The 12,913-nt window shown below is 50.8% G+C and overlaps 1 protein-coding gene across 1 annotated transcript in view; it reads left to right on the top strand.

The window, feature by feature from the left end:
* ADAM33 (ADAM metallopeptidase domain 33) overlaps window positions 1-2,340 on the top strand; it is a 34,227-nt gene extending 31,887 nt beyond the window's left edge. Inside the window, exon 24 of the mRNA XM_061441001.1 lies at window positions 1,200-2,340. Within this exon, the coding sequence (XP_061296985.1) occupies window positions 1,200-1,251 (52 nt within the window). The 3' untranslated portion in view covers window positions 1,252-2,340. The remainder of the gene's footprint in view (window positions 1-1,199) is intronic.
* Window positions 2,341-12,913: the final 10,573 nt, after the last annotated feature.

The following is a 12,913-nucleotide window of genomic DNA, read 5'->3' as shown; positions in this document are numbered from 1 at the left end:
ACAACCTTCAGCTCGCCTCTTGTGTACTGCTAAATCCTCTGGATATGGTCCGTGGTGCCTCAAGGGGTTGTGCTTGCATCCCCTCCTGTCAGCCAGGCTTGTGGGCTATATCCAGCCATGGAGAGCAGGCACCGTGCTGAACTGAAGCTGACCCTCATCTCCAGACAGCCTTAATGACTGCTTTGACCCTCCTATACTATTTTAGGTTCAGTTGTCTTTGTAGTTGCCACCACAGAGGCTGAACATGCCCCGGCATTTCTCAGTGTAACTCAATCCCTGTAGCTCAGCTCTTCCCATAGATAAAACAGGCCTGTTCTGCGGTCCCAGAAGGGAAAGGCTTGGCACATCCTGGCAGCCAAACTTAGCTCCCCTTCCCAAAGGCTGTAGTTTTGTCCTTGCTGCCCACTGGACTGTCCCTATCCGTTCTCCCTAGAAATAGTGCCCGTGCCAGGAAGTGTTGACTGGCAGAGCCAGACTTGGGCCATAGAGCAGGGCATACCCGTGTCCTGGTCCGTATTCGCTACCTGACATTGCCAACATGCTAGGAGAGGGCCAGGGAACTGTTGTCTTCCCTGGATGGATGAGGGGAGAGACTTCATGAATTCCCATGGACTGTAAGGTCCATATCAGGTTGTTGGTTTGGTGATGTCTCTTGGTAGTGCTGTAGCAATAGGGCAAGGGGGAATGGGTTTAAACTTAAGGAGAAGTTCAGATTAGACAGGGCTTGGAGCAAGCTGCTCTAGTGGAAGGTGTCCCTGCCCATGGCAGGGCTTGGAACTGGATGAGCTTTAAGGTCTCTTCCAACCCAAACCAGTCTATGGTTCTGATTCGAGACCACCTTGCCTGAACTTGGGAAGCCAAGAGCAGTAAGCCCTTTGGGGATACCAATCCTACAGCTGATGAGCTCCCAGTTCTCACTGCAGGCTACTGCCTGGTGTCACCATGTGCTTTGGTGGACTCTGTGTCCTATCGGGATTTTGAGGGTAGGCCAAAGGAAAACACTTAAAAACGACATAATTTGGGGTTGTATCTTTGAGAGAGGATGTGGGTGACCATGACAGTCCCAGGTCCCCTCTGGTCTCAGGGACAGCAGATGTTCTGTCTCCCCTGAGCTGTGGAAGGATGCTTGTGGTGGAGGTGATGGGTGCTTGTTCTCTGCACTCGAATGAGTCATCTCCTTTCTCTTCTCCTCACTCCAGGCCAGTCCCAGCCATCAAAGTCCAATCAACCTCCTTCCCCTTGAAGAAGTGACAAACCAAGGACACCTTAAGCGCATCCTTCCTGAGCTGGCTCTCCTGATTTGCACTGCTGCTGGCGACAGGGGTCTTCTATTCCTCTCTTGTTTTATTTGTCTTTTGATACCAGAGGACTATTTTTATAAGACAGAATATGTATTCAGCACAAAAAACTGTAGTTTTGGTGGGGGGAGGAGAGGGGAAATTGGTACCATGATGTAACTCAAGGCTTGGGGTGGGGTTATACCATGATGGAAACCCCACCACAGCTCTGGCCAATTTACCCCCCAGCTTTAGTTACTTCTTGACATTGCACATGGGCTGGGATGCGGTGAACATCCAACACTGACAACTGTGGCAGCAAAAGCCTTGTCATATCCTTCTAGCTACCTCCTCCTTCTCCTCCAGGCCTGCTGAGACCCCACCATCACCCATGCCACCAGAGTTCAGTGCTGGGCATTGTCTCCAGGGAGACATTAGCCATCAGAGCAAAGTGATTTCCAGTTTGGACTGTGCCATACAATGTGCTGGGACATTCCCATGAAGGATCCACGTTCTCGGGCTCCTCCTGGCCTCCTACCTGCTTGCACAAGAAACAACAGTGACAATGCTGGGGTCATACCTACATGGAGAAGCTGTATGAGAAGGGGTTCAAGGTCCAAAGCACTGGGGGTGGCTGGTTACCAGGGTGCTTTCAAGGGGCTCAGGAGCCCCCCATAAACATTGCATACTCCCTGCCCATGGGGCAAGCCAAGCAGTGGCTCTGTGAGCTGCTCACACTCTGCTCTCCAAAGGGGGAAGGAGCCACAAGCCAGGAACAAGAGCAGGGAGACCTCGTGCCCGTGCCATTGGCTTGCCAAAAGGCCTTGGCCAAGCCGTTGCATTTCTCTGTGCCTCAGTTTCCCCCCTTGTCTGTAATGGGGGAGGTGATACCTACCTCACAGGGGTGTTGTGAGGTTTAACAAACTCATGTCTTGAAAGGGCTTTTACAATCCTCAGACGAAAGGTGCTGTTGACCTGCACAGTATTGTACCGTGCCACTTTCCTATGACTTGACATGCGGCTCTGTCAGGGGCTGAAATGAGAACAAAGGCTTTGTACAGTCCCCTGGCTCCTCTGTCTCTTTTCTTGCTCAGAACTTCCCCCAGCCTTTAGACACCAAGGTCTTTGGGTATCCAACCCCACTGGTGCACACAGATCCCTGGAACAGCTTCCATTAGCCCTTAAACATTTGATCTTTGGTCCAGCTGTGTGTGATGTGTCAGCTACTCTGGGGTGCATCCCTTCTGACCTGAGATGCGTCCAACCAGTGTAAAGGCTGTTCATGGTGCAGGCTCAGGGACGACCCTCAGGAAACTGGTCTGGTGTTTCATGATGCCCAGTGTTAAACAATGGGCTGCTGATTGCAGGATGTGGTTATGGCCACCTAAACCCAATCTGTCCTTCCTCTTATGGTCAGGCTTTGTTTCAAAGTGTTCAGTTGTGCACATGAGTCTTCCTTGAAGCATCTCTGGTACCTCCATATCTTGGAGGCTGGTGGATAGCCAGGCTGGATCTAGGGTCCAGCATCTGCTCCCATAACAAGTTACAGACTCAGTCATTTAGGTTGAAAGGGACCTCCTCAGATGACCTCCAGGGGAGGGTATAAATGAGCTGGTTCCTAAACCTTCCCAAGGTCCCAAACCTTTTAGTGATCTCCCAAGGAATTCTGACGAGGTCAGGCTTGAGGAAGAGCCTACGGAGCTCCTGGAGAAGGGAAGCCTTGCTCCTTGCCTGTGAATGCCCTCCCTTTTACAGTCCAGTATAGGTGTTAGCAGAGGGTTAAAGACTTGGAGAGGGTTTGGAGAAGTCACTGATGATGAAGTGGTTGGAAGAAACTTTTCCCCATGATTTGGGCCATTTAACCCAATGACAGAGTGAGGGATGACAGCACAGCAGTCAAAACCCCACCTTAATGTGACACCAGCAATTGAACGACCACATGAAGCTGATGCAATGTCTCTGGGCTTGGATTTGTGCCCATTGCTGTCACCTACCTGGCCATCACACTCCCTTTCATCTCCTCCCGTTGCCTATGGGGGTCCGCTCTTGACAGCTGTCCAAGAGAGCAGAGCAAGGACATGCACATTTGGGGCTAAATTTGAGCTATCCAGGCTAGAAAGGAATTGATAGAACCCCAATTTCTGATCTCAGGGGTCCTGCAAAGATGTACTGGCTTAATCACTGCCCCTGGAAGTGTTCAAAAGCCACATAGATGAGGCCCTCAGTGCCATGGCTTAGTGGTGGCCTTGGCAGTGCTGGGGTAAAGGTTGGGCTTGATCTTAAAGGTCTTCTCCAACTGAGTTGATTCTTTGCTTCTATTCTAGGGCTCTGCTCAGCAGCACAATGAGCACTCAGAGGCAGTTTTGCCCTTCTCAAAGCCCATTTCCCTGCCTGGGAGATGACCTTATGTGTACCAGTGGGTTTTTCTTGAGGCAGATTGGCTTTGCTGTGGTGCAGAAGGAGCCATCACATCCCTTTTCCCCAGGCAGAGCAGCAGTGCTGAGAGGAGCCCTCCCTCCTCTGCCCTTGAGCTGCAAGCTGGCTCCCTGCTTGGAGCAGAGGTTGGAATTTAGGGGTGAAGCGCGATGGTCTGTTTGCTGGCGTTGTCTAACCTGAGGTGGTCACAGGGAGTGCAGGGGGATGATGTCCACCTTGATGCATCCACAGATATGTGTGTGGGGTCCATGGGATGCGCAGTACTTGTGATGCTCCGAGGGCTGGAGCAGCTCTGCTCTGGAGCCAGGCTGAGAGAGCTGGGCTGGGGCAGCCTGGAGAAGAGAAGGCTCCTCAAGGGGAGACCTGAGAGCAGCTCCAGTGCCTGAAGGGGCTGCAGGAAAGCTGGAGAGGGGCTTGGGACAAGGGATGTAGGGACAGGCCAAGGGGAATGGCTTGAACCTGCCAGAGGGGAGACTGAGATGAGCTCTTAGGCAGAAGCTCTTCCCTGTGAGGGTGCTGAGGCGCTGGCACAGGGTGCCCAGAGAAGCTGTGGCTGCCCCATCCCTGGCAGTGTTCAAGGCCAGGTTGGACACAGGGGCTTGGAGCAAGCTGCTCTAGTGGAAGGGGTCCCTGCCCGTGGCAGGGGTTGGAGCTGGATCAGCTTTAAGCTCTCTTCCAACCCAAACCAGGCTGGGATTCTATCGTTCTGTGAAATCAATGAACGCAGGGAAAGCTTTTGGGTGTCCAGATGGCACTAGATGGCAGCAGATGACCATGAAATCATCTGCTCAGCCTTGCTGCTGGGCTGTTGCTGGGTTTCTAGGGACCAGATCCTCAAGTCCTTGACCCTTCTCCCTTGCCCCATCATCTGCAAACCCATTAAAAGGATGAGCTGCGCATGAGAGCTCCCAGGTGCCTCTCAGGACTGGTTGAGCTTGCAGCACATCCAAGTGGACCTTTCCCCATTATAAAGGGGTCTGCTGCCTTTGGGTACCTTTGGATAGATACAGCAGGAGAGCTGAAAAACCATAGCCTTTCACCTTACCGTGTCTTCAGCATCAAAGGCACCTTCCTGGCTAATGGAGCCTTGCTCAGACAGCATGTGCTTGGTGAAGGGAAAAGGGGAAAGCTCCCATGGTCGTGGTCCTGTGATTCAGTTTGTGAAATGGAGCCATCGCCCTTCATCTGTCCCTATTGTTCCCCATCCTGCCCAGTCACCCTGCGGAGCAAGAGCCACAGCAAGAGGCCAGACCTTGCCCCAGAGCAGCTCCATGGGATTCTGGCCTGCTTGGTGTCTGCAGGGTTCCCAAGGGATGAAGGGGGACATGAGGAAGAGCTGAGCAATGGAGGGGACAGGGAATTGTCCCCAGTGATTGAGTGGCTTCCAGTGAGCTTCGGATAGTGGGTGACTTTTCTGGAGCACCCTCTGGAAGTCACTCTGGGATACGAAGCATCCTCCTCGGCTCCCTGGACCTGCATTTGGAGGTGCACCAAGTTAGTTTGCTGTGGGTGTCGTGGTTCTGCCCCTGGGATGCAGCAGGAGGTGACACAAACAACGTGTAAAACCATCCTCCTTTTGTTTCTGTCACCTAAAGCTGCATCCTGAGGTGGCAGAGAGGAGGGGGACGGACACCTGAACCGGGATCACACAGCTTCAGGCTGACAGACACATGCATGGAGCCGAAGGGAAAAGGAAAGAGGGGAAAGAAGGCAGTGGGGTGGTTAATGAAGAAGAGGCTCCTGCAGCCAAGGAAGGTGAACCATTCATCATCTTCCAGGGCCTTTTCTTTCCTGTTGCTGTGTTTGTCTTTGGCAGAAGACAATTCCTCTCTCCACCTGCTCCTGCCGTTCGGGGGCTGATAGCTCTCCCTTGGAGCCAGGAATGGTCCCATGACTAATGGAAGTATAAAGCACAGCTTGATTTTAATTCACTGCGTCAACATCTTTACATACACAGAGAGGTGGAAATACATCTGTAATATCATGCACACGCACGCTGAAAGCTGGGGTCCTGTTGAGTGCTGCCACGGAAGTGTTGCCTGAAGCGGATGCCTTATCTCTCTCATTTCCAAGTATTGCTTAAAGAAAAGTGTCTTTCAAGTCCCATTGATAGCAGTACAAAGCGGGGTTGGAGATGGAGCACACTTGTGCCAGCGGTGTCAAAGCAGGAGGCAGCTCTCCCTCTCCGACTTTCCGCTTTAAATCCTTGCACGGAGAAGCAAACGAAGAAATCAGAGCAAATCTGGACAACATTTGGAGCTGAAGAGGAGCCCTGCTCTGTGATGATGTGGCATCTTGGTGCAAAGACGCTGCTTCTGCCATCCACCATGGTTTGAAGAACATCGGCGAGAGGAGGCAGGTTGTACCCGGGGATCAGAGGTTGTGTGCAATGTGCCTGTTTTGGTCCCAGATGCTCAGATGAGACTGAGATGAGCTCTTAGGCAGAAGCTCTTCCCTGTGAGGGTGCTGAGGCGCTGGCACAGGGTGCCCAGAGAAGCTGTGGCTGCCCCATTCCTGGCAGTGTTCAAGGCCAGGTTGGACACAGGGGCTTGGAGCAAGCTGCTCTAGTGGAAGGGGTCCCTGCCTGTGGCAGGGGATGGAGCTGGGTGACCTTTAAGGTCCCTTCCAACACAAACCACTCTGGGATTCTATGATTCTATGATTGGCCAGTGTAGAAATGGAGGTGGAGACATGGCTGCGTGGCTTCAGACGCACTGTGTGACTCCCCTCTTTTCAGTGGATGAGATCTAGAAATGAAGAAGGAGCTGCTCTGGCCTGATTGGCAAAGACAAACCGAATCACTGCCTTGAGAAGCACATCTCAAAGCTCTTCCTGGCTTCCTTCACACAGTGGTCACTGATGATGTGCTATGAGATGTTTGCAGAGGACAGCCATGACTAGCCTGACCCTGGACTAGGGAGTGAATGGGGCTGGAGGTGTCCAGGAGAATGGCTGAGCTTGCTGTCACCATCTTAGCCCACACTGAAGGTCAGGATGTTGCTCACCAACCTTCCTCCTTAGACAGGGAAAGCTGGTGGGCTTCTTGCCCAGGGACGGGAGGAAGTTTATTGCTATTGCTGCCACTTCTTTGGTACTCAAAGGTGCTTTAAATAGGTCTAAGATGATATTTTTGTCATAAAAAGGTAATTTTATCTTTACTGGGTTTGCATAGAAATAGATAAAGAAGCTGTTTCAGTCCAAAGTAACCTGTGACAGAGGGACTTCATGCACTTTGTGATCCCCAGGCTTGCCGAGCAAGGAGCTTCGGTCATGGCTTTGCTCAGAGATTAAAACGTGCTTGGGAATATTATGGGCTCCTGAGGCCAATGGCACAGAGCAGTCTTCATCTGTGTTATTAAACCCTCCCATCTTCAAAACACAGTGGCCATCAGCAAACTGTCTGCAGGGTTGATTCGTGGGCCACATAAGTGGCTGACCCATGCAAGAATCAGAGCTTTGTGGTGAGGCCAAGTGTGTGTCAGGATGGACTGAGCTTGAGTTCAGGCCACTCTTCAGTTCATGAGTTCAGACACAACCCCTGGGACTAGGCTGAGAAAGAATGGATTTCATCTCTGGGGCTCTCCTCAGCCAAGGATGGTCCATTTGTCTCTCCTGCTTCTGCCTGCGGTTGGTAAAGAATGGGTGAAGACAAAAGAAGAGAGTCCTTAAGTCATCTTAGACAACATCAGTGCAAAAGAACTGATCTAAGATGTACTTTGAAATGACCAGATGATGGTGCCAGCATCCACCTCCACTGTGAGAAGCCACTTATTCCTGTGGTCAGTGGTGTATATGAGGAGCAAGGAAATGTTAGACCTGTGTTAAGTCCCTTCTCATTCCCAGCTGGATCCACTTGATAGAGCTTTTGGTCTCATTTTCAAGCAAGGTGTGAATTTACCCTTTTGGATTTACAGCAAGCTTTTGCTAACATGAAGAAAGGCAGAAAGCACAAGGGGAAGGGAAAGGCAAAAGCCTATAGCTGCAGGACAGGACTTACCATAGTAGGAAATAGAGGGTCTCTAGAAACAGAGGGTCTCTAGAACCTCTTGATGGGTGGCTCCATGAAGACTCCTCCTCCTGTGCAAAGGTCTCCAGCCATAGGTATATGTGTTGAAGCAGGATCTGAGGTGAGAATATACATCAGGTCAAGCAGACAGGACAGGAGGTACAGATGTCATCCAGGCAAAGTGTGATAGAAGGTACTTGGTACAATCTGCCAAGCCGTTCATGGCTTTGCTTAGTGAATCCAAACTGAGCCCCAATTGGGATGAACAGCCTAATTTCCTCCTGGGTATAAAAATGAAGGTACTTTTTCCAAGTGTTTTTATTCTACTTCATTTCAATGGCTTTTCTGCACCTTCTTGCTCCTTCCAGGAAGAAAAGCCACAACTGCAAGGCAAAGTTTAGCCATTCTTTGAGTTTCAAATCATTCCTGGCATGAATTGTTCACTGCATTCTCCCCAGCAGAGTCTTTCCCAGGAGGGTTTTGCGTGTGTGAAGCTTTGTATTACAAGCATCGAGGTATTATCATCCATTTTTGTGCCTTGTCTCTACAGGACTCTGTTCCCAGGCACTTTATCATCATCACTTTGGTCTTTGCATGTTCTTTAGTTTAGAACAGCAGTGAAAACAGCTCATTTCCTTTTGATGTTCCCTTGCATGGAGCTCTCTTTTATTTTTCTTCCTCTCTTACAGCAGAAGCAGAAGAAACTCCCTTTAAACAAGGCGCAGAAAGCTCTCAAAGCACAGTCTTCATCAAGTCAGCTTTGCCTTCGGTGTTCCTCCAGCTCAGCTCTGAGCCACCCCCCAAACCTGGCTGTTAATGACAAATGGAAAATCAGTGATGACACACTCTGAAATCCTTGGCATGAAGGACAATTCAATCCATGAATGACATGCACATACTCCAAAAACCCCAACAGACACTTGTCTGGAGAACTTTCTTCATCGAACTTCAAACCCCATGTTGGTTTTTGGGGATGGGAAATGCCTCTTTTCTGCTCTGTCCTCTTAGAGAGCAGACCCTCGGTATAACTGAACTGAGCTTTGTTCTATCTTCAGCAGGAGGTCAGGATCTTCCCCAGGACTTGCAGAGCTGTGACTGCCATTCCAAACATCCAGATGATGCTGCCCCTTTCCTGTGGCAGGGATTGAGGTTGAAGAGCGCAGGTACAATTGGCATGACTGCCCTTTTGGATGTCCATGTGGAATCTCCAACACTTTGGACAAAAGCTTGGTGTAAAAAGAGCTTTGAGACTTCCTGGCCCTTTTTTCCCCGTTAAATTGTGTTGGTAGCTTCACACCTCATTTGAACTGTGCTACCTGGCCCCTTTCAGCCTGCAGAGAGCAGAGGTCCTTGGAGGTCTCTCAAGTAGAGCTTGTAATACTGGTGCCTCCTTGAGAAGTAGGGAATGACCATGGGGTTGCTGGCAACCACCCCAGGGCAATCCCTGCTTCTGATGGGCATCCCCTGGTGCTGCAGAGTTCTCTCTGTGATGAAACAAGGCACTCTCTTGGCTTCCAGAATGTGAATTTCATCCATTCTCAAGAATGCAAGGTCTGCACACTGGGTCGGAGCAATCCCAGACACAGCTGCGGGTTGGGCAGAGAAGAGATTCAGAGCAGCCCAAGGAGAAGGACTTGGGGGTGTTGGTTGATGAGAAAATGAACATGAGCCGGCTGCAGTGTGCGCTCACAGCCCAGAAAGCAACCGTATCCTGGGTTGCATCCAAAGGAGCGTGACCAGCAGGGCGAAGGAGGTGATCCTGCCCCTCTGCTCTGCTCTCGTGAGACCTCACCTGGAGCATTGTGTGCAGTTCTGGTGTCCTCAACATAAAAAGGACATGGAACTGTTGGAACAAGTCCAGAGGAGGCCACGAGGATGCTCAGGGGCTGGAGCACCTCCTGTATGAAGACAGGCTGAGAAAGTTGGGGCTGTTCAGCCTGGAGAAGAGAAGGCTGCGTGGAGACCTCAGAGCAGCTTCCAGTGTCTGAAGGGGGCTATAGGGATGTTGGGGAGGGACTCTTCATTAGGGACTGGAGTGACAGGACAAGGGGTAACGGGTTCAAACTTAGGCAGGGGAAGTTTAGATTGGATATAAGGCAGAAGTTCTTTACTGTGAGGGTGGTGAGGCACTGGAATGGGTTGCCCAGGGAGGTTGTGAATGCTCCATCCCTGGCAGCGTTCAAGACCAGGTTGGACAGAGCCTTGGGTGCCATGGTTTAGTGTGAGGTGTCCCTGCCCATGGCAGTGGGGTTGGAACTGGATGATCTTAAGGTCCTTTCCAACCCTAACTATTCTATGATTCTAATCACAGAGGTCCCAGTTGGAAAGGACCTGAAGCATCGGCTCAGAGCCTTTCCTCATCTTCTTTCCAGGAAAAGGCTGGTGGTGATGGCACTTATGTCAGGTCAGCTCTAACATCCCAGCTTCAACAAGGGAGTCTTATAGAACCTGGTCAGTGCTGGAGAGACAAGTCCTGTGCCGAGTAAGAGCCAGTCCCTCCTAGAGAGACTCCTTGGGGCCCCTTTCAATCTGTCCCCTGTGTGACAGCCGTATGTACGTGTATGTGGGTCACACCACCTCCTATGGTCTAGTGGTTGCTTTTTCACTACCACTGATCCGCAAACCACACAAGGACTCTGCCAAACACTCACCCAGCCCCAAGGCCTTCAATATGTAGCACATCACCAGCTTTGCCACCATCCACCTCCCAAACAACATCAATTCTTCATGACTCCAGGGCTGACTATCCCTTTGTCCCAGTTATTTCCCCTCCTTACAAGCACACAACAGGGGTTATTGCAGTTAGGACCCTGCTTGCTCGCTCTGTCGATGGAGGACTGATGCGAGGTGGACTCTATTTCTCCTTGATCCCTAATGACCAGCAGAGCTCAGCCTGGAGCGAAAGCAGGAGATGGCTGCTCTGCAGCAGAATACCAATCCTGATGATTACACGCTGCACCGACACCCATCACAATAACAGGGGCAGCTGATGGATTTGGTAGCACCGGGCGCTTTAACGTTCTGCCTTGTTTTGCCTCCTGTCATTTCATGGTGCTAATGGCTTCTCCGTGATTTGTTAGATTACATGACCTCAAGGACATCCTGCTCCCTCCTTCTTTCCTCTTCCCTCCTTCTCTCCCTGCGTGTGTGGACGTGCACTTCTGTTTTAATAGGATCTAAATGACACATCTCTGCTTTGGACAGGGTTCAGGAAAGCCATTGCAAGGACGGCAAAACCGCAAGCATCTTAGGAATGCTTTCAGCTCTCTCTCGATAAGCTGGTGACTTGTTGCAGTGATGAAGATGAGGGGCTATTGGCTCAGCTTGTCCTGAACTGGCTTGGCACGTTGGCAGGAGGTTATACCTGTATCATGATGAGAACGAATCGCTGCTGAGCTGTTATGCTCGATGGTACCAAGTGGGACCAGGAATGAAGGAGTTGCTCTGGGGATTCAGGGTGTCAAATAAATACTTGACCTTAAGTATTAGACTTTACGGTCTATGGCCTTAATACATAGAGGCCTATGGTCTTAAGTCATAGACCTTACTTCACCAGCAGCAGTTTGTGGGACCAGAGATGGTGCCTGGATTGGGGAAGCCAAGGTCTTCCTAGTTCCCAGAGTCACAAATATGTCCTAGCTGAATCCTCTTGTCCATGTAGGAACAAGACCTAGGCATGCATGGGGCCATCTCACAGCCCTACCTTGCTTTCCAAGCACAGAATAGCCTCTTGAATGGTTCAGAGGAGAATCCTGTGGGTACAGTCTGAGGAATGGCAGAGGAAGACCTCAGTTAGGGGCAAGGGCAGCTGGACACCTTGGCTGTGTAGGTGCAAGCAGAATGGACCCTCCAGCCACACAGCATCCTATGTGCTTGTGCTGCCTCCAGGTCATCTCCTGCAAAGGAGGCTTTTAGGGGCATGGGAAACAGAGGCAGGGTCTGTGGTACCTTGGAGGTGGTTCTGGAGCCCATTATGAAGCTGCAGGACCAAGTTCTCTGCTGGGATGGCACTACGGCAGCAAAGAGTTTTGCTTTGGGACCAGTCTGAATGGGTGGGTTTATGAACTGGTACAGCACCATCTCCATGTGAAAATCCAGGGTTTTTGGGTAAACCACGGAGCTGGACCATGGTACAGACAGCTATTGAAGGCAATCTGGCTCTTGTCACATCCCTGCTGGCCCATCTGGCCTGGCTTCACCATACTCTCACCCTCCTGCCCCAAAGGCTGGGAGGAATCCATTTGGGTTGACCAAGAAGAACGGTGGCTCCTTTTCTCCTGCTGCTCTGCCCAAATTTTACCTCTCCTTCTGAAACCAAGTTTGGCCTATCTCTTTGGAAGGAAGCTGGGCATCACACATCTTGTTGGCATGGGTAGGAATTGCTGTTCTGCACACATTAAAAAGACTAATCATAGAATCAATTAGGTTGGAAAAGACCTTTAAGATCATCAAGTCCAACCTTTAGACAGTCATTATCCATTGAGAAGCTGGTGTCTCCTGAGTCCAATCATCTAGGTCTTATGTTGATGCCCTGGGGTAACTTATGTGTCCCCTATGTGCTGCTCCAGGAGGATGCAGGTGTCTTGCATGACTTTGGGCATCTTGGATGCTGCACTTCAGGTTCCTAAACTGAGCCTTTGGTCTTCACTAGCTGTGACAGGAAAGACATCTACACTTAGACACTGAAATTTATGTGTTCCCATATATCAGCTAATCTTGCCTAGGGATTCAATGTAGCTGTTAATAATAAGTGTCTAGCAGGGCAGGAAGGAAGTGTCTCAATTATTAGGCTTATTCAGCCTTGAAATACATCACTGCTGCACTCCTGGGCACTTGCAGTGATGGAGCTGCTTGCAGGATGTCTCAGGAGATGCTGGACCCTGCAGGTTAGCTATGGGGCATATTGCCTTGAGCATCTTGGGTGGGATGGAGCACAGATGAGACCTTACAGCTGGCATGGAAGCAGCAAGGGGAAGAGATGGAGATCCCATGGCTGGGCTTTGTCCTGTTCAAAGGTGGGCAACGCTCATGCTTGAGGGGCTGGCTGGAAAGCTGTAACTGCAGCAAAGAGAAGTGGTCCCCCACCGCAGACCTGCCCCATTGCAGTGGACCAGCCCCAGCCCCTGGTCTCCCTTTTCCATACAAGAAGCACAGAAGCCCAGCCTGGTTTGTGTTGGAAGGGACCTTAAAGCTC

This window comes from Pezoporus flaviventris, unplaced genomic scaffold (genome assembly GCF_033815535.1).
Source record: "Pezoporus flaviventris isolate CSIRO_AGI_PZ_B2104156 unplaced genomic scaffold, CSIRO_AGI_Pfla_v1 ptg000188l, whole genome shotgun sequence".
In the NCBI taxonomy this organism is placed as follows: domain Eukaryota; kingdom Metazoa; phylum Chordata; class Aves; order Psittaciformes; family Psittacidae; genus Pezoporus; species Pezoporus flaviventris.
The sequence above is the reverse complement of the archived record's forward strand: the minus strand, read 5'-3'. Positions and strand labels throughout refer to the sequence as shown.